Source organism: Pan paniscus, chromosome 5 (genome assembly GCF_029289425.2).
Source record: "Pan paniscus chromosome 5, NHGRI_mPanPan1-v2.0_pri, whole genome shotgun sequence".
NCBI lineage: Eukaryota > Metazoa > Chordata > Mammalia > Primates > Hominidae > Pan > Pan paniscus.
The window spans coordinates 72,001,971-72,023,853 of record NC_073254.2 but is presented as its reverse complement, the minus strand read 5'-3'; the positions used below and the strand labels follow the sequence as shown (position 1 = coordinate 72,023,853).

General features: G+C 36.9%; 1 protein-coding gene across 3 annotated transcripts in view; it reads right to left on the bottom strand.

The window, feature by feature from the left end:
- Positions 1 to 21,883, bottom strand: part of PRIM2 (DNA primase subunit 2) — a 427,261-nt gene that overhangs the window by 95,982 nt on the left and 309,396 nt on the right. For all 3 annotated transcript variants that reach the window (XM_063604933.1, XM_055113695.2, XM_055113696.2), the window contains 2 exons: positions 17,396 to 17,468; positions 12,282 to 12,467 (listed from right to left, as the gene is read on the bottom strand). In XM_063604933.1, the coding sequence (XP_063461003.1) occupies positions 12,282 to 12,467; positions 17,396 to 17,468 (259 nt within the window). The remainder of the gene's footprint in view (positions 1 to 12,281; positions 12,468 to 17,395; positions 17,469 to 21,883) is intronic.

Below are 21,883 nucleotides of genomic sequence, written 5' to 3'. Positions count from 1 at the left end.
TTTTTGCAAGAAACTTTTTTTTGAGGGGGGTTTAGGGGGGACACGGAGTTTTGCTCTTGTTGCCCAGGCTGGAGTGCAATGGTGAGATCTCAGCTCACCACAAACTCCGCCTCCTGGGTTCAAGCAATTCTCCTGCCTCAGCCTCCCGAGTAGCTGGGATTACAGGTATGTACCACCATACCTAGCTAATTTTGTCTTTTTAGTAGAGACAGGGTTTCTCCATGTTGGTCAGGCTGGTCTCAAACTCCCGACCTCAGGTCATCTGCCCGCCTCAGCCTCCCAAAGTGCTGGGATTACAGGTATGTACCACCATACCTAGCTAATTTTATATTTTTAGTAGAGACAGGGTTTCTCCATGTTGGTCAGGCTGGTCTCAAACTCCCGACCTCAGGTCATCTGCCCGCCTCGGCCTCCCAAAGTGCTGGGATTACAGGCGTGAGCCATAAGAAACTATTTTTTTCATTACATTCAAATTACTTTCCTAGGATCTCACTAACACGAATATTCAAACAAAACAAGCTTTTCTTTGAAAGAAAAACCAAAACATAGGCAATTAGAAAACTAATATTTGTGTCTAGAAGTTAACAAGTTTACAAATATATTGAGAAAATGTGAATGATATAGAATAACCCCTTTATCAACATTTTAAAATTATTCAATATTTCTTTAGTACATTATAGATTACATAGTATTTCACATATATACTTAATTCTTTGCAATATTTTAGCAGATATTACTATTGTCCTCAAGAACTGAAAAATCTCTATTGTTAATTGTGTTCTCTTAAGTTTACATAGTTATCATTATCAGTGTCAACCTAAACACTAAGTCTAGTCTTCCTTCTGAGAGTACTGGGGGAAGTTCAGGGTTTGGAATAAAATAGACCTGGGTCTAACCCAGGTTTGATCATGTACCACCTTTGCTGCCTGAGGAAAACACATTAAACTCTCCATCGAACGAAGATAATATTTACCTCATGGTGGTGGTGTGAGATTAAATTAAACAGAAAACATAGGAAGAATTTAAAGCAGCATGCCTGCTTTGCTAACTCCTAAACCTGAATAAATTTTACCTTATGCCATCTCTGCTTTTGCTCTAAGGCCATAAGACACTGCTAGAGAAAGCAACATAATAGTGCTGACTTAGCCAGTTACAAATTTATAGCCTAGTACTGTTTTCTCATTAGTAAACTCAACATAAATAATACTTATCTCCTAAGATTGTTTTAAGGATTCCATAAAATTGTGTATGTAGAATATTAGTTATAGTGCCTAGCATATGCTAGGAACTCAAACTGTAACCATTCTGTAGCTTAGCAATCTTTTTTTTTTTTTTTTTTAGTTAATGCCTTAGCACACTTATGGAAGGTGTTATTCTAGACTCTTCAACTTTCTTTAAGCCCTAAATACACCAAATCCTTCTGGTAAGCGATTCCCCTGCCTACTTTATTGGAAAGATGAGCAGTGGATGTGAGCTCCCACAGCTCTTCTTTCTACTTTTAAACACTCCTTCACCAATTCATAATTTTTCTTATATCCATCAGGTGTGAGATAAACTAAACTCCCAATGCAATTCTTTCAGTCATTCAACAAATTTTACTGAGCATATACAGTCTGTCAGTACCATCTCAAGTGCTGGGTATATCACGGTAAGAAAGAAACAAATTCTACACTCAGGGAACATCACATAGGAAACAGAGGTTCATATTATAATAATCACATAATAGATAAATGTTTTAAATTCTCTTTCCATCTCCTCAGGCCTTGTTTCCTCAAGTATTCTCAGCACATCCTCCATTTCCATGAGTTTTACTGCTCCTGCCCACCCCAACTTGAAAACCTTGCTTGGCACAGTCACCCTCTGTACCTAGTATGCTCTATTTCTTTCCTTCCTGACTTCTTAAACTTTAGAAACACACATTCTATTCCCATCGCCTCCATTTTCTTGTATGCTAAGACCAGGAAATCTGGTTCCTGCTCTAACTTTTGGCACTCCTGCTTTAACTTTGGCACTTCTCAGAGAGTCCCCACAAGTAAGGAGGCTCTCAACAGATGCAGCCCCATGACCTGGGACTTCTCAGTCATAACTAGAAGAAATAAATTTCTCTTCTTTATAAATTACCCACTTTCAGATATTCTGTGATAAGCACTAGAAAATGGACTATGACAGGGTAGTAGTTAAAACAGTGGTTCTGAATCTTTAGTGTGTATCAATTTCATCTGGATGATTTGTTAAACCACAAATTGTGGGCCCTGACCCCAGAACTTGATTCTGAGATTCCACATTTCTAACAAATTCCCAAATGATGCTGATGCTGAGATCTACTGGTCTCTGAAATAAAAAATCCTAACAATAAAAGTTTCGTATACTCACATCCCACCAGCCAAATATTTAATCCTTCAGTAGTCAATTTTTAACAACACAAGTTTGTTCTTAGTCTTGACGCAAGCTAGATTCTGGAAGAAAACAGTGCTAAATGTTCCTTGACCCAATTATAACAACATATAATAGACCTTAAGCATGCTGTCATCAAGGACAGAAACCACAGCTACAGAAAATGTGCATTATCAATGTTGTACTTAATATCCAATAAAACCAGCCTAAAGCAATTCAGAATAACAACACTATGAGCAATCTGACAGGACACATGCTTTGAATTTATTAGAAGAATTATCCAGTTCAATGTAATACTTAACAAAGCTAGTCGCCGAAGTGATTTAATATCCAAGTGCCAAGTAAAAGAATATTTTCATGGTATTCATACTTTAAATAGAGGTTTGTGCATGCTGTCACGTATAAGTGGGAGCTAAACATCGAGCACCCACAGACATAGAGATAGGACCAATAGACACGGAGGACTACTAGAAGCGGAAGGGAGGATGGACTGAAAAACTACCTATTGGGTACTATGCTCACTACCTGGGAGATGACGTCGCAGCACAAAATACACTCAGGTAACAAACATGCACATGTACCCCCTATATCTAAAATAAAAGTTGAAATTTTAAAAATAAAAAAAAATAAATAAAGGTTTGATTTTATATCTGTTGCACCCAGGGTGATGCTTTTTTCAGGTAGACAGGCTTGTAAATTATAATTACAACTAAGAAAAACATGAAAAACTTTACTCTGACTAATTAAATTTTATTTGTATAAAGCATAGGTGCATTTATTTCAGAAATACGGGAAATTATTTAAGGAATAAGACGTTCAAAACTTTAAATACTTCTTGTGAATCATTCACAAATCCAAAAAATCTGATTCAGCAACCTAAGGGCAATTTTCAAATTTCTCCATCCTTCACTGACAAGCGTTAACTCAAAGAGCTTTATTTTAACATTTTAAATATATCAATATTCATATTCAACAATTTAAGAATAAAAACCCTACATTATGAAACCAATGTTTTTTGGAGTAAGGTATACTGTGAAAAGCAATTGGTTTGCTATAAGATCATACAACAATGGAATGTTCTCTTGGAAATGGTTGATGTTTTAATACTGAAATCTCTATCCTCAAGTATAATATGCATCTAAATAAAACAGTATTCAAATATACTGAGAAGGTAAATTACAAAAAGTCTGGAAATGGAGAATTTTAAATCACAACAGTCAAAACCACAACAATCCCAAAAACAGGTAATAAAAAGCCTAAGTGAATGAGTAATAAATGGAAGAATTATTACTGTAAAATTATTTTATTAAAATAATTATAAAAATAAAGAAAATAATGGAAGAGTTAACGATGTTTTGCGTACTTTCCCCTCATTCCTTGTTCACTGTGTATTCTTGCTCTCAGTTCTTTCTCAACTAACCCATGTCATTCACTTTCTCCAAATCTTAATTCAAGATTGGTCTCTAACACGATCCACTCTAATAACTTTCTTACTCCACATCACCTTAATAATACTTTCCTTTTTACCATCGTGTTTTGGAACTGTTTTCCAATTCCTTCGTTCTCAATTAAACTATAACCAAGTAGATTAAAATTTTTAAATTTGCTTTAAAGCAAAATAGTTTCTTAAAAATCAATGTTGGCCTATATAATCAGAAATCCAAAGTTAGGCGAAATTAATTTGAACCAAGTGGAAACTTTACTCATACTATTTTCCACTTTTCAGTAAACCTGCATAGCATCCAACATTCATTATATTATTTTAGTAAATATTCAAAGTTGTGAAACTACACATATTTGACTAAATTCCAGTTACCAATTGACCCTATCCTGGCTGACAGGATCCTGGTTGGCACCTACCTACCCAACAAGACCAGTTCCTACTGGCCTACTAATTCAATCTATCTTTAGTAATTAGGCTAAAAAATCTATGTCTCCAGACTCCCCTCTTGCCACAATTACACTGGTACAGTTCAGGTTCCTACCACCTACAGGATGGACTACACTTTAAGGTCCTTTAAAATGTTGTCCCTTTAACATGAAATTCCCTTCTTTCTCTGTCTGTACATTTGTATTTATCTGGTTTTTCCAAATAAATCTCTTGGAAGACTCTCGTAAATAAGGTCTTGGAGGGGCCAGGCATGGTGGCTCACGCATGTAATCCCAGCATTTTAGGAGGCCGAGGTGGGTAGATCACCTGAGGTCGGGAGTTCGAGACCAGCCTGATCAACATGAAGAAACCCCACCTCTACTAAAAATACAAAAAAAATTAGCCGGGCCTGGTGGCACATGCCTGTAATCCCAGCTACTTGGAAGGCTGAGGCAGGAGAATAGCTTGAACCCAGGAGGTGGAGGTTGTGGTGAGCTGAGATCACGCCACTGCACTCCAGCCTGGGCAACAAGAGCGAAACTCCATCTCAAAAATAATTATAATAAATAAAATAAGGTCTTGGAAAGTCTTCATAAATAAGCGCTGTTTCTTTTATTTCAGTATCTTCAGAATGGTATATGTTCATGATAAACACACAATAAAAATCGGCTAAATGATCTATGCCAAGTAGATGGAATATGTACATATGTATGTATCTATGTATATACATATACACACAAATATATTTCTCTGTACTTTTTATAAGAATCGTAATATGATACTATGTTAAATATTTGTATATTTGTATATTCTACCAATCCATATTTTGATTTAGAAAAATACATGGACGACAACAAATTTGATTCTGGGAATCTATATTTCTAACATATTCCCAAATGATGCTGATGCTGAGATCTACTGCTCTTAGAAATAAAAAAGCAACTAAAATGACTTAAATTCTATAACTTGTTAGAAACAGCTCTATCTAAAAAGAACCAAAACAGATAAAGATTATTTTTTCTCATATCGAAAGCTAAACTTTAAAGATTTGGTAGAATTTACCATGTATTCAGCAAAATATAAATAAATAATATCTATGAACATGCATGAAAATTTATTTCTATGTAAATAATATGGAAATTTCCATGTATTAGTTTATTCAATAAACATTTATTGAGTGCCTGCTATGAGTCGGGCACTGTTCTAGGTGCCTGAACATGCAGCAGTCAACAAGAAAGACAAGATACCTGCTTTTATATAGTTTACATTCTAATTGTAGGATACAGATAATAAATGAATAAATAAGCAATAAATATAAGGTAGTCATAAGCACCCAAAATTAAAAGAACATAATCTAGTAGCAAGTAACCAATATCATTTATTGGAATATATATGCTAGCCGGAAAATAGTTTCAAAAGGCAAGAAAAATAATCCAAACTAGTAACTCTGAATAAGCATTTTATAGACAGATGGCTAATTTTTACATACATAGGACTGACTTAATACATCTGACAGAGCAGGAGCATTGCCATCTTGGACAAGCACCATCATTTTAAAATTTACGTTGATCAAAAACTTCCTAAATCCAAAGGGCATCAGCTTGATGGCTAAAGTCAGCATGACCATAAACCACAAATAACATCTGTGACCAGAAACACGCCAAACCCCTCCCTGACCAGAGACATGCCAGCCCCGAGATAACCTCCCCTCCAGCTGGAGAGATGTCAGCCCCAACATAATCTCCTCTCCGACCAGAGACATTCCAACCCCGCCATAAACTTCTCCCCCACACAGAAACATTCCAAGCTCTCTCACCAATAAATACTCTCAGTCTGTAAGAGACAGCATTACTGACCAAACTCGGCCAGAAGCCCCACTCAGGTTTATTCTCCAAAATAAACCTGTCTTTGACTGTTGAGCTGCTTTTCGTGTTTCTTTCCTCCTTCTTTAACTCTTACAACATCAAATTCCTAATAAAAAAATAACAGTGAGCATCAGAACCTTAAGCTGCTTCCACAATCCATTATTACTCCTCAAAAATGTTTATAACAGAAATTATGTGCATTATAACACAAAAACTGCTTAACCTTAATAAAAGGTATCTAGAGACACAATACTTTAATATTTATACTTTGGATGACAGTTACAAACACTAATACAGGTGTAAATTATTTTAGAATACAGACAACACATTCCCCTCCAACATTAAGTATAACATTAGTTTTAAAAGCAAAGTGTTAAAAAAAAAAATGCCTGCAACAAGCACAAGTAAGTAAAGATGGGAGGAAGAGACAGATACCGATCAGGCAGTCAATTCAAGAACAGAGCTGCGTTAGAAGTTAGGGTAAAGAAGTATTTGGTTCCAGGCAGTATATCTAGGAAAGGTAGTTGTAGCTGCAGAGTTAGAGCTCAAAATTGCTGGAGATATTATACCAGTCTCTGCTGACTCAAAAGTACTGGCTAAGTACCCAAAATATTTGCTCAGACTCACATAGCAATGCATCTCAAATAAGTCACAATGAGGACACAAATATTAAGAGAAAGAAATCAGACATTATGATCATTTGGGAAACAATAGTACAGAAAAATTCCAGTTGAAATTGACTGTTACCACATCATTTTTCTTACACTGTTAGGACATAAGCTGTCCAAACAGAAGCTGTTATTTCAAATCATTCGAGCTGGGTTCAACACCCAAGTCCTTTAATTAGCACTATAAAAAATGTTTAACATCTTCTATAATCATCCTAAAAAATATCCTATAAGCAGTATTTTAAGCCAACAATTTTTATACCTCTTAAGAATATTTTTAATTGTATGTATCACTTAACAAATAGATACAATGGTTCAATTAGAGAATATTGTAATTTAGTATGCCTTAGTTTATTACATGTCATTGAAAAAACATGTAAACGATATAGTTGGGAAAAACATGAACATTTACAATACGGACTATGTAACAACAGAACACTAAATAGTCATAGAAAGTCAGAAATGTGTCTTATAATCCTTTAGTCAAAATAACATTTGCTGTAATTAATAAGCTAATAAAAATATAGACTATATGTTATCTAGAAAACTAAAAAATTATTTATTTTCTTTTATAAGAATTTTTGAAAAAAGTTTGCATTGCAAAATAAAAATTCCATAATAAAAAAATTTAAACATACAAGTTAAAAAAAAACACTACTGATGATATTGCTACACAGGCTATTCCAGATGTACATAAAAGAAGGCAGGTCAATGAACAAGTGTCCAAGCCAAAGACTTAGTACTCAGGGTAAGTGTCCATATAGGCTGGTGCAGCTGGTTTTCCCTCTCTACTTTCCTTTTTCTTCTCTCAATTTATAGCACAAACCAAGCTAAAATGCTAGCTCAACTTCTCTCTTTTCACTTCAAAACAACCCAGCTCGCCAGCCAGGCATGGTGGCAGTAGCTCACGCTTGTAATCCCAGCACTTTGGCAGGCCAAGGCGGGTGGATCACCTGAGGTCAGGAGTTTGAGACTAGCCTGAGCAACATGGTGAAACCCCGTCTCTACTAGAAATACAAAATTAGCTGAGCATGGTGGTGCATGCCTGTAATCCCAGCTACTTGGGAGGCTGAGGCAGGAGAATTGCTTGAACCCTGGGAGGCAGAGGTTGCAGTGAGCTAAGACTGTGCCACTGCACTCCAGCCTGGGTGACAGAGCGAGACTCTGTCTCAAAAAAAAAAAAAAAAAACAAAACACAACAACCACCCAGCTCTTGACTGGGCCATGAGATGCCCAGACATTTGGTCAAACATTACAGTGGGTGTGTCTGAGGGGGTGTTTCTGGATATGATTAACATTTGAATTGGTAGTTAAAGTAAAGCAGATTGCCCTACCTAATGTGAATAATTCTCAACCAATCAGTTGAAAGCCTAAACAGAACAAAAAGCCTGACCTCCTGTGAGTAAGAGGGAATTTCCTTCTGTCTGACTTCCTTAAACTGGGGCCTCATTTTTTAAACTGAAACATTGCCTCTTCCTGGGTCTCAAAGCTGTTGGCATTTGAGCTGGAACTAAAGCTGACCCTTGAACAATGCAGAGATTATAGGCAACAACCTCCACCCCTCAACCCATACAGTTAAAAATCCATGTATAACTTTTTATTCCCCAAACACTTAACAACTAAAACCCTACTGTTGACCATAAGCCTTACTGATAACATAAACAGCTGATTAACACATATTTTGAATATTACATATATTCACTGTATTAAATATATTCACTGTAACCTCACAATAAAGTAAATTGGAGGAAAAAAATTAAGAAAGTCATAATAGGCCAGGCACAGTAGCTCACACCTGTAATCCCAGCACTTTGGGAGGCTGAGGCAGGCAGATCACCTGAGGTCAGGAGTTCAAGACCAGCCTAGCCAAAATGGTGAAACCCCGTCTCAACTAAAAATACAAAAAGAGAAAGAAAGTCATAAGAAAATACATTTACAGTACTGTACTACATTGATCGATACCATAAGTTTACATTATCTATTTACAAGATGAACCATCTGTCTGAAATGGCAGTCAACCTTAGCTGGAGACCTCAATCTATATTACATATCAAGCAATTCAACTGTTTCTTGTAATATCATTACTTTTCTCTGGTTTGGGGAAGCATTTCCAGCATTACTAGTGACACTTCCTATGAGCCCCATGGTGCTATTCAAGGTTTAAGATATTGCACTGAACACGATGAAAAATACCCGAGAACTGTGAGAGATCACTTTACTGTAATATACAATTTACTGTGCAAACTGCTTATGCTGAGATGATTAGCAATCACAGAGCGTTTTAAGCAGATACTTGCAACACTTACAGGCTCACCACAATAGCAACAGGGTGGGGCTATTAAATTACTATAGTAGTACAGAATGTGCTACCGTTAATTTTATGTAGGTTATAATACTGCATCTTTACATTTGTTTACATTTCTCTCTACTGGGAATAGCACCATGTATGGTCTGTACATTTGTGTGCATGTGTTTTGATAAATTTTAACTTTTTGCAATAGATTTCTGTACATCTCATGTTAGTAAATAAGACTAGTATATATTTTATACATTCATATATACTTAATTTTTTCTTACTTTTTTTGATATTCTAGGCTATGTGGTTCATCTGCAAGTTTTTTCAAATTGTTGCATATCACCAGAAAATTTTCCAATATACTTATTGAAAAAAATCCACATATAAGTGGACCCATGCAGTTCACACCTGTGTATTTCAAGCATCAACTTGTACACTATCATTCTTCTGGTTTTCAGGCTTTTGGATTCAGACTAGAACTACAACATTGGCTCTCCTGGGTCTTCAACTTGCCAACTGCGGATCTTGAGACTTGTCAACTTCCATAATCCCCATCTCTCTCTCTCTTGCTCGCTCTGTATGTGTGTGAGTGTGTGTATGTCTGTGTGCATGTGCGTGTAAGTGACAGAAAGACAGACACACACACAGTTCCATTTCTGTGGAGAACCCTAATACATCTACCTACTTAAGACATCAAATTCCTAATAAAAAGATCAAAAACTGTTTTAAGTTAATAATACATAATGATGTCAATGGCAGAGCAAAATTCTCACATCGCTTGAAGAGGGTCTAATTTAAAACCTTTCTGAACAGTCATTTCACAGCATGCATTAAAACTTTAAAATTGTGTGTAGTTTCCTTTTTTTTTTTTTCTTGAGATGGAGTCTCGCTCTGTCACTCAGGCTGGAGTGCAGTGGTGCGATCTCAGCTCACTGCAACCTCCACCTCCCAGGTTCAAGTGATTCTCCTGACTCAGCCACCCCAGTAGCTGGGATTACAGGCACCTGCCACCACACCCAGTTAATTTTTGTAGTTTTAGTAGAGACGGTATTTCACCATGTTGGCCAGGCTGGTCTTGAACTCCTGACCTCAGGCGACCCACCTGCCTCGGTCTCCCAAAATGCTAGGATTACAGGCATGAGCCAACCTGCCCAGCTGTGTGTAGTTTCTTATAATTTTATTTCCTGGTGAATGCATATATATATATATATATATATATATATATATATACACACACACACACACACAAAGAATATAATCAAAACTATAATCAATTATCTATGTCCACAGGATATTAGCTATTTGACTCTGTTATTTATATTGGTAACATATATAACAGAGTCAAATTAGACACAACCAAATGTCCAACAATAGGAGAATGATTAAACAAATTACATCACTTTCAAAGGATATATTATGTAACTCATTAAGATATTTTCAATGATTGGTCAAAAATATGCAAATATAATCATAATATAATGACAATTTTTAGAATGGTGAAAAGCAGTGGTGTTTAGTTCTGTAGACTAGAGTAAAAGGCTACAATGTTGACAGTAATTATTTCAAATTGGAGGATAACAGGTGAATTTTTCTGTATTTTTCATATTTTCTATAATTAGAATAAATTACCTTTAAAAGAAATATAAAAAACATTATCCAAAACTGCTCAAAGAAAATCCTATTAAGTGACTTCATTAAGATTCTATGGATAATTGTCGATGAAGACAGTTTTTAAAACAAATCTGAAAAAACTATAACAGCTTTTTATAATGTTATTTTTAAAAATCTATGCTTTTTAATAAAGCATATAGCTACAGACACGAGCTGAATTGTGATCTCCTAAAAGTCATTTGTTGAACCCCTAACTCCAAATCCAACTGTAATTGGAGATAGGGCCTCTAAAGGGATAATTAAGGTTAAATGAGATCAGATGAGTGTGGGGCCCTAATCCCGTAAGACTAGTGTATTTATAAGAAAAGGAAGAAACACCAGGGATGCACATGCACAGAGAAAAGGCCATGTGAGCACAAAGCAAGAAGAAGGCCACATGTAAGCCAAGGAGACAGGCCTCAGGAGAAACCAAATCTGCCAATACTTGGATCTTGGACTTCCAGCCTCCAGAAGTGTGAGGAAATAAACTTCTGTTTTTTAAGCCAACCAGTCTGCGGTATTTTATTTTGGCAATGCTTGCAAACTAACATAAAACATAATAAAGTACTATAAAATGTACCTGGTAAATATTCTTTCTTCCATAATTTACTTTTAGGAGGCAGCAAATCAAGAAATAAACAGTAAAAAATGTTCTTCATACCACAGTGTCATGGCATAGAAGGGGCAAGAAATCATATTTCCAAGTAAAATGTTATTAGCTGGCACTATTAAAGAGAAACAAGGCATAGGATTGGGAATATAAGCACTGCAGATAGGGTTTTTAAACAGTTGTTCAGGTTTATAGTAATTATTGTCCATCTAAAAATGTTCTATAGGCTAGGTATGATGACTCAGGCTCACAGCTGTAATCACAACCCTTCAGCACGCCAAGGCAGGAGAATGGCTTGAGCCCAAGAGTTTGAGACCAACCTGGGCAACATAGTGAGACTCCATCTCTACAAAAAATTTAAAAAAGAAAAAAATTAGCCAGGCATAATGGTGTCCACCTGTGGCCCTAGCTACTGGGAAGGATGAAGTGGGAGGATCACTTGAGCCCAAAGGTCGAGGTTGCAGTGAGCCATGATTGCACCATTGCACTCCAGCCCAGCCTGGGCAACAGAAGAAGACCCTGTCTCGAAAAAAAAAAACAAAAGTTTATAAAAGATTCTGCATAACATAATAGAAAATATTTTAAATTGTTCCATTTTATTTGTTCATGATATCTCCCAGTGCTCAAAACATTATGTGCATATGTATAGACACACATACATTCCTACAGATAAATAACTCTGAAAGAAATTTCAGTCTTATAATTACTACTGGCAGTATACCTACAAAGGAAAACATTCCTTCCCCAATCTTTTGTATTAGATTAATATGCAAGTTTCTTTTTATCTAAACTGAATTGTCAACACATTTATCCTTTTAGAATTTTCAACTACATTGCAGGGAGCATATTAAAAAAAAAAATAGACCGTTTCATTTTCAGACCAAATTAAAATATCAGGTACCACTCTGATATTTTTTTTCAAAATTACCTTGTCTGGATCCATCTTTCCTTTGATAAATTCTTGCTTCCAGAACTGCAATGCCTGTTCCAAAGTTAAACCAATGCCCTTCAGAAATAGGCCATACTGCATTCGGCCTCCATGACGAAGATGGTGATTTTCCCGCAAGGCTTTATGTAACTGACGCATGCAAGGTGGGAAGGATTTGGTAGAAAGCTACAAGAAAAAATAGTAGAGTTTTAAGTTAAGTGGAAGACTTATCAGGTCCCCTGTAATATTTGTTATGGTTCCTAATTCAATTTAATTGGAATAAAAAAACAAACACCATAAGAAAGTGCCACTTTATTACTGTGGTTACAGATGACTCTTATCTGTATAAGATGTTTCTTATTAACATTTTTTACTGGTTACAAGTTAATATAATATTTTAGATACTTTGGATTAAATAACATACTATTAAAATTTATTTTACCTGTTTTTTTAATTTAACTTTTTCTTTGAAGTTAACTACAGACTCCCATACAGTTACAAGAAATAATACAAAGAGATAGCATATATCCAAATTCCCCCAAAGATAAAATCATATACAACTACAGTAGATTATCACAAACAGGATACTGACATTGATACAATCCACTAGTCTTATTCAGGTTTCCTCAGTTGTACTCATGCACTTACTTCCGTATTAAATTTTATACAGTTTTGTCACATGTAGGTTCATACATCCACCACCACAGTCAACATGCAGAACAGTTCTGTCACCACAAGGATCTCTCATGATTTTATAACCACCCCCATCTATCTTTTGCACCCTGCTCCCCTCCCTCAGCTCCCTAATCTTTGGCAACCACTGATCTGGTTCTCCATCTCTATAATTTTGTCATTTCAAGAGTATAATAGAATCATATAATATGTATTGTTTTGAGATTGTCATTTTTTACTCAGCAGAATTCCCTCAAGATTCATCTAAGTTGTATATAAGCTCACTTCTTTATTACTAACTAGTTTTCCATGGTATGAATGTATCATAATTTATTTATTCACTCATTGAAGAACACTTGGGTTGTTTCCAGTTTGGGCTATTTCAAATGAAGCTATTATGAGCATTCTTGAAGAGGTTTTTATGTGAACATAAGATTTCATTTCCCTGAGATAAAAGTACAATTGCTGAATAGCAGATGAACTTTTAAGATAACTCAAATACAAAGCAGAATACAAAAATAAGAGAAACTTCTCATAAGGAAAATTCAAATAAATATGTTAAAGAAACCAAGTTAAAAGGAACAAAGTGTAGTTAGTGCCTTAGTGCCAAAAATGAAATATCATTGCCTACTTTAATTTTTCACTTACGGTTTCAATTGCATTCTCTATGACTTCCTTAAATATCCTCCCAAGACTTAAATTCTTACTCCCTCACATATGCCTTAGCAAGTTCACTTCATCTATAAGAAAGAGCAGGTCTCACTTTGCTTGACTTTGCTGCTCCCTCTAGTGACCATCTAGTTTCTCTTCATTCTTTTACAGTAACAACTTCTGAATTTTTCCATCCCCAGTCTAGTTCATTCAGACCTATATCCTCCCTTGGTAGAACTAACTAGAAAGCCTTTCAGCTCCTTTTCATGAGACCATTTTTGTTCCTTCATATTAATATCTGATTTTTTTCTAAACATTGTTCTAATCCATACAATCAATATTCAACATCCTTAGTATGAACATGCAAGGTTTCCTCAATATCTGGTAACTATCTTTCTTTTTTTTTCTTCTTTTTTTATTTTTTTGAGATGGACTCTCACTCTGTTGCCCAGGCTGGAGTGCAGCAGTGCCATCTCGGCTCACTATAACCTCTGCCTCCCAGGTTCATGCGATTCTCCTGCTTCAGCTTCCTGAGTAGCAGAGATTACAGGTGCCTGCCAACATGCCCAGCTGATTTTGGTATTTGTAGTAGAGATAGGGTTTCACCATGTTGGCCAGGCTGGTCTCGAACTCCTGACCTCAGGTGATCCTCCCACCTTGGCCTCTCAAAGTGCTAGGATTGCAGATGGCATGACCCACTGCGCCTGGCCAATAACTACTTTTCAATTATACATAACAGAACAATTATTTATTAAGTGTTCTGGAAAATAAGCTAGGACCTAATTGTCCCCTTTAATTCAGTTAAGGAAAAAGACACCACAATTATTATATTCACTACTATGTAAGTTAAACACATGAAATAAATGATAAAATGAGGGCTCCAACAAGGGCAAAACTTGAGCACCACAGAAGCACTGTGACAGGAAGCCTGGGAAAGCCCAGTATATTATTACTACACCAAAATGAGTCCTCGGCTCCAGTCCACTGGATTATTCACTATCCCATGACCATGCAGTCATGCTCTGTAGCTTCTCATTTTTCTCACTCTGCTAGCCCTGCCTGGTGCACCCTTCTCATGCACATGCCATGTAGCCAAAGCCAAGTCATCATTCAAGACCCAACTCAATTTCTATTTCTTTTGGCACATTCCTTGATTACTTCTTATTCATTCAATCAACAAATATTTATTTAACACTTACTATGTGTACAGCCCTGGGGAACCAGTAGTGAACAAAGAAGTCAAAAACCCTGTCCTCGAAGAGCTTATTTTTAATAGGAGGAGACGGACAATGAATACAGACATTAAGAAGATAACATCTGATGCCAAAACACTGGAAATGAAATAGAGAAATGAAATCAAGTGTGATTAGGGGAGAGGTACTTCAATTTGGGTGGCCAGGGAAGCCTTTTTGAGGAGATGGCATTTCAAGTAAGACAAAGTAAGTTGGATTCTAGTGAAATGAAGATCCTGAGAAGGAATAAACATGGTGTGCTAAAAGAGAGCATAAGATCCATGTGACCAGAGCAAGTGAGTGAGCCGGAATGGAGCAGAAGATAAAATAGAAATGATGAGCACATATGGCTTCAGAGGCCACAACATGAGTTTGGATTTAAGCCTACATATGATAAAAACCCACTAGAGGGTTCGGACCAGAAGACTGATGTGATTCAATACACAAAGAGAACTCTGGCTGTTATGTAGTGAAAAGACTATATGAGAGTAAGAATGGAAGCAGGAGGGATACTTAAGAGGTGTGGGCAGTAGTCCAAATAATAAAAATTAAAAAGATAGTGTCTGGCTATATACAGATAGAAAAATGATCATGGAAAACAAGCAAACAAAAGAATCATAAGTCCAGGATAGGGGATAAATTATCAACTTGGATCTTGCAGAGGCCAAGAACAATAACAACAATAGCGCCAGTACACAAGACCATTAGCTAGGTGTTCAAATCATCAACGAATACAGATGTGGGGGGAGGGGGTCGAATAGCAACAAAGGAGGTATCAGATGATATAATAAGATCACAAGGGCTTTAAAGGAGCTGGAGCTGTAACAATGGAAGGCAGAGAAATGTGGACCAAGAAAGACACTCACCGCATACCTATATACGAACTCGGGGGGAAAGTTGTCTCTACTTGAAGAGGCCCACAGCGGAAACAGCATTGAGAAAGCCAGATTTGTTAGAAGAAAAAACTAAAGAAAACATTTGGAGAAGAGTTGCAAATACCAAGGGATATGCAAATGACATGCTGTTGTGAAGATCAAACAATATAGATACAGAGTTAGGAGGCAGTCCAGAAAAAGATACATCTGTATTACTCACCACGGGGTCTCAGGCACAGACCCATGACAGGATCATCATCATAGCACTTAATATTATATTGCTCGTTTATTATTTATTATGTTGTCCCTCTCCCTCATGTAAGGTCCATGAAGGCAGGGACATTTTCTGTTTTCCTCACTTCTGTATCCACAGCACAATGGCTGCTACATAACTGATGGGCTCAATACATATCCATTAAATGAATTAATATTTCTATGAACTCCAACAGTATCCAACCAAATTCACATTTGCTTGTGAATGGGGAAACATCTAGCTAGAACTAAGAACAGAATTAACCTCCAACCATTCACATTATATAAGCACAAATCACATGAGTGGAAGTGAGAAAGCGGACTGTTAGAGATAAGTGTTTAATAAAAAAATTAAAAGATGGGACATCTTTGAGAACAAATTTCAAATCAACAAATCAACTGTGTAAAGTAGGCAACCCTACTGTTATTTCTAGACATATTAACTGCAAGTACTTTTTTATAATTTTTCAAGTGGAAGATGACCTATTCATTCTGATCCAAACTCACGTTCTTTCTCTACTAGTCTTATTACAGTTCTTGTTTCCAAGCATTAAAATCCCTGTGTATTTTTAATTTATTGTGAATAATTTGGTAGTCGTCTAACCCAAGATTATTTATGGCTGGCTTATTTTCCCTTTGTGTATGGAGTGCAAATGCTGTTATGTATTAAAGAGAAATTCTACAAGTATGGCAAAGTACGCTACCCTATGGAACCACAAAGTCAAATGATGCTAAAATAAGCTATCTATTAATCTCGTAGCCTACACTAGATGATGAATTGTCCTCTCCCCCTGAAATTCATATATCAAGTCCTGACCTCTAGTAGCTCCAAATGTGACTATATTTAGAGATGGGGCCTTTAAAGAACTCATTAAGATTAAAGGAGGCCATGGCTGTGGGGCCCTGGTCTCACATACTCAGTGTCCTTACAAAAAGAAGAGACACCAGGGATGTATGCAAGCAGTGGGAAAACCACAGGAGAACACAAGGAGAAGGCAGCCATCTGTGAGACAAGAAAGGCCCTGGAAGAAATCAAACCTACTATCCCTTTGATCTTGGATTTTGAGACTCTAGACTGTGAGAAAATAAATTTCCGTTGTCATGACAACCCTAACAAACTAATACACTTAGTGTTTTCCATTTCCCCTTTATTAAATGTATACAGTATTTAAATGTAAACACAAACTCCATTTAGCTATTTAAAAGAATTCCTGTTTGGAATAGTTGATTAAATTCTGTTTTCATAAAAGTACAGATAATTTTCTGATTAAATGATTTTCTTATGATTTTTTAAAATCATGGGATTTTCTTTAAAATTAATCAGCAAGCAGTGAAATAATATTCTATCTCCTCACCCAAAAGTCTTTGATTTAAGAAAATCTATGTTCCCTCCATTGATAAAGTTCTAAGTTTAAAATAATGTTCTACTTACCAAATCAATCTGATCTAAAGAAATCTTCCCAACATTTCCCTGGGTACTGTAATCTTGGCCAGTGTAGGAATGACTTTAAAAAAAGAAAAAAAAATATTAAAACAGATTCATAAAATACTTTTGATCCCTTCGAAGGAAATTTTTTAAATTCTGAAAATGATTAAAATAAGAAAGCATTTTACATGTAAACCTTAGCAGAAACATAGCCAAGTGTTTTAAACGTATTTAATGAAATTAATTTAAGTAACTTACCCCAAAATAATAGAAAAATATAGTAACAGTCTGAACCTCCTGACTCCTAGTCTAGAGCACCACTTCCATTTTTTTAGAAGCATAATCCAAGTTGTTGTTAAAGTTCAAACCTCTACCATTTATCCTTTATTAACAGCATGACAACATAGCAAAAAAGCAGCTGGAACTTACATTGGGAATCATCACTTAAAAGTAGTAGGTGAGCAAGTTACTTAGTTACTCTCTGTATGCCAGGTGCCTTATTGACTAATGGCGATAATAATGCCTGCTCTGCAGTGTTGATAGGAGGTCTGAATTGTAAGAATTTTTGTTAAAGAGCCTGACATAAAGCAATCACTGTTTATTAAAATAAATAATATCTGAATAGCATTTTACAGTGTACAAAGAGCCTTCAATAGCCTCTAATTAGATCCTTGCAACCCCCTGAAAGAGCGTTTCTGTATATCATCTGATGAATGGAGGCTTGGAGGAGTTAGAAACTTGTTAGGATCAGAAAGCAAGTCAGCAGTGCAGTGGGAACTCAAACCTTTTGATTCCTAATTCCCCATTTTTTCACTGCACCATATCATCCTCTTCCCTATAATAAATTTTCCTGCATGATTATCTTCAAATTAGGAAACATAACTTGGTATATACTACCTTAAGCCACCCACCTCAGTAATGTTTCACCTCCTTCACACAACACACTACTCATGCCCAACTCCATGAACACAGACTCAGGTGCATGCAGGTGTGACATAGCAAAAAACAGCTGCTAGATTACATAGAAATTCACAATCAAACCAAAGATTATACAAATACCACAACTAAAGGGAAACCCTGGAGTGAAAAGTCATTATGATCATAAAGAATTCCACCGGGGCAACAGAGTAAGACTCTGTCTCTACAAATAATAAAAATTAAAACAAAAACAAAAACAAAAACAAAAACCTGGGCATGGTGGCATGCCTGTAGTCCTAGCTACTCTGGAGGCTGAGGTAAGAGGATTGCTTGAGCCAGGGAGATCAAGGCTGTAGTGAGCCATGATCATACCTGAGCATTCGAGCCTAGGCTATAGAGCGAGACTCTGTCTCAAACAAACAAACAAACAAACAAAAAATCCAGATACTACTTTCTATCTGCTCAGTTACAGATTCTACCTGCTGAACCACATATACGCTCAAGATGCTCTGTAGACAGGCTGTTGTTTCCATAATCAATCAATTTTACTGATTAAACAATGGGTATGGATTATGAAGCAAAACCACAATATAGCTGGCTCACACCTGTCATCCCAGCACTTTGGGAGGCTGAGGCAGGCAGATGGCTTGAGCCCAGAAGTTCAAGACTAGCCTAAGCAACATGACAAAACCTTGTCTCTACAAAAAATACAAAAATTGGCCAGGCATGGTGGTGTATGCCTGTAGTACCAGCTACTCAGGAGGCTGAAGCAGTAGGATGGCTTGAGCCCAGGTGTAGGATGCAGTGAGCTGAGATCATGCTCCACCCTGGGTGACAGAGTAAGACCTTGTATCAAAAAAAAGAAGAAAAAAAAGGTACAGATTTCCCCTCCCTGCAAGTCCTCCTCCTACAGGCTAAGAAGGACCTGAGAATTACTCTGAGAGCAGAATGAGTAGACTAATACTGAAGGAAACCAGAAGATGCCACCCCACAAAATATGAAGGATTATTGAGCGAAGGCAATTTAAGAAGAAGCAGATTCAGGAAAGCTCTCTGCCCTCCCTCTATCTGCCTAAAAGCAAAACACAGATTCACAAAGACAAAAGTCATCCTGCCCACCTTTTACCAGTGAGAACAAAGGTTGATCAGTGAAGATAACTTCAGATTCTTATTATGTGGAGATGATACCAGAGGAAACTATATGAACAAGCTTTACCAACTGGTCTTTATCTCCCATTTATTTGCCTTCTCACAAGTTGCTGCCACCAGAGACTCAAAGTCCTTTTCCTTTGCCATGTCACTTCTCTAGAAATGTATTGCTCTTAGTTGAATTTGCTATGTAAACTTGAATTGAAAGCACCTTTTTTGAGAACCACTTACTTTCTGGATGTTTTCCATGCATATGTCTTCCATAGCACACACATGTGCTATGGTTTGAATATCTGTCCCTTCCAAAACTCATGTTTAAATTTAATCCCTAATGTGGCAGTATTGAGAGGTGGGATTAATGGATAGAGGATTAATAGATTAATGAGTTGCCATGGGAAGGAAACTTGTGGCTTTACAAAATGAGGAAGAGAGACTTGAGCTGGCATGTTAACACACTCAGCCCCCTCGCCATGTGATACCCTACACCACCTCAAGACTCTTCAGAGAGTCCCTACCAGCAAGAAAGCTCTCACCAGGTACACCCTCTGGACCTTGGACTTCCCATTCTCCATAACTGTAAGAAATAAATTTGTTTCCTTTATAAATTACCCAATTTCAGATATTCTGTTATAAGCACAGAAAACTGATACAAAATGTTAATAAACTTGTTTGTTTTTCTCCTATTAATCTGTCTTTTGTTACATGGGTCCTTTCCAACCTATAGGGCTTGAAGAAAAAATTCTTCTTCTTCCCCTATGAGACCATATCCTAAAACACATCTCCTCTTGTATTATTTTCCCTTGCCTTGAATTATCTTTCCCTTGAGTAACACCTTTCTGACAATGTGTTATTGGATTCTATGCATTCCATTAATTGCAGTAGCACAATGGCATATAAAACTCATGCAAAGTTAAATTGATAGCTGCCATTTAACTTTAATGTTTTAGACTTTAGTACACAGCATAACCAGATAATTGTTTCAGTGAAATCTCAGGAATAAAAATGTTATTTCTTTTTCCAACATGTCTTACAGTAGAGCAAAGAGGCAGCATGGGGCATTGGGAATGGCAGTAGGCTAGGAGTATGAAGACATGTTCTTGGTTTCGTTTTTTGTTTTTTTTTTTTTGAGACGGAGTCTCGCTCTGTCTGTCGCCCAGGCTGGAGTGCAGTGGGGCGATCTCGGCTCACTGCAAGCTCTGCCTCCCGGGTTCACGCCATTCTCCTGCCTCAGCCTCCCAAGTAGCTGGGAATACAGGAGCCCACCACCACGACCAGCTAATTTTTGTATTTTTGAGTAGTGACGGGGTTTCACCGTGTTAGCTAGGATGGTGTCGACCTCCTGACCTCGTAATCCACCCGCCTCGGCCTCCCAAAGTGCTGGGATTACAGGCGTGAGCCACTGCGCCCAGCTGGTTTTTGTTCTTTAAATACCAGTTCTGCAAACTGGGACAAGTCACTTAACCATTCTGATTTGCATCATCCTTATTTGTAAAATGGCACTAATAATGCCAGCCCTGCCTAATTAACAGAAATACTGGGGAAATCAAATGAAATAATGTATCCAAAGTGCTAATTAAAATCAGTAAAGCATACTCCAGCACAAAGAGCAATTGCAGTCTTGACCAATAAGTACAGAAATAACAGGATTGTAAGAGAGACAACAGCATGATCCTGTAGAGGAGCCATCATCCAGCTGGGAAGTACTAGGCCATGCCATTGACCCTTATAAGTCTCAGCTTCTTAGTCTATCAGCTGAAGGTGGTGATTACAATGATGTAACAGGATTGTTCAGATCAAATAAACAAATATGAAAGGCCTCTATAAATGGTAAAATGATGTACAAACAGAATTATAGTTATTGAGTAAATGAAGCCAAATGATTACTATGCCACAAGGAAGTTGTTCTCAGCCCAGATTAATGCATACTATACTAAGTACAAAGAGAAGACATATAAAGAGGACATATACATTTGCCTAAATGACAGTATAAAATGCTTGTTCTTCCACACCTCACTAGAATATACAAAAGGGCTAAATTTCAAGGAAAAAAAGAAAAAAAGCAAGAGAATGCTAGCAACGATGAATGCAAAGACTTTATTGGTATAAATGCCTACAGAGAGAATATAAGTAGACTTAAACTGTGTAGACATCAAACTTCTAAAAATATTTTTGGCCAGTCCTAGTGGCTCATGCCTCTATTCCCAGCACTTTGGGAAGCCAAGGCAGGAGGACCGCTTGAGCCCAGGAGTTAGAGATCAGCCTGGGCAACATATAGCAAGACATCATCGCTATAAAAAAAAAAAAAAATTAGCTGGGTGTGGTGGCACACACCTGTAGTCTCAGCTACTCAGGAGGCTGAGGTGGGAGGATTGCTTGGGCCTAGGAGTTTGAGGTTGCAGTGATTTATGATCACATCACTGCAGTCCAG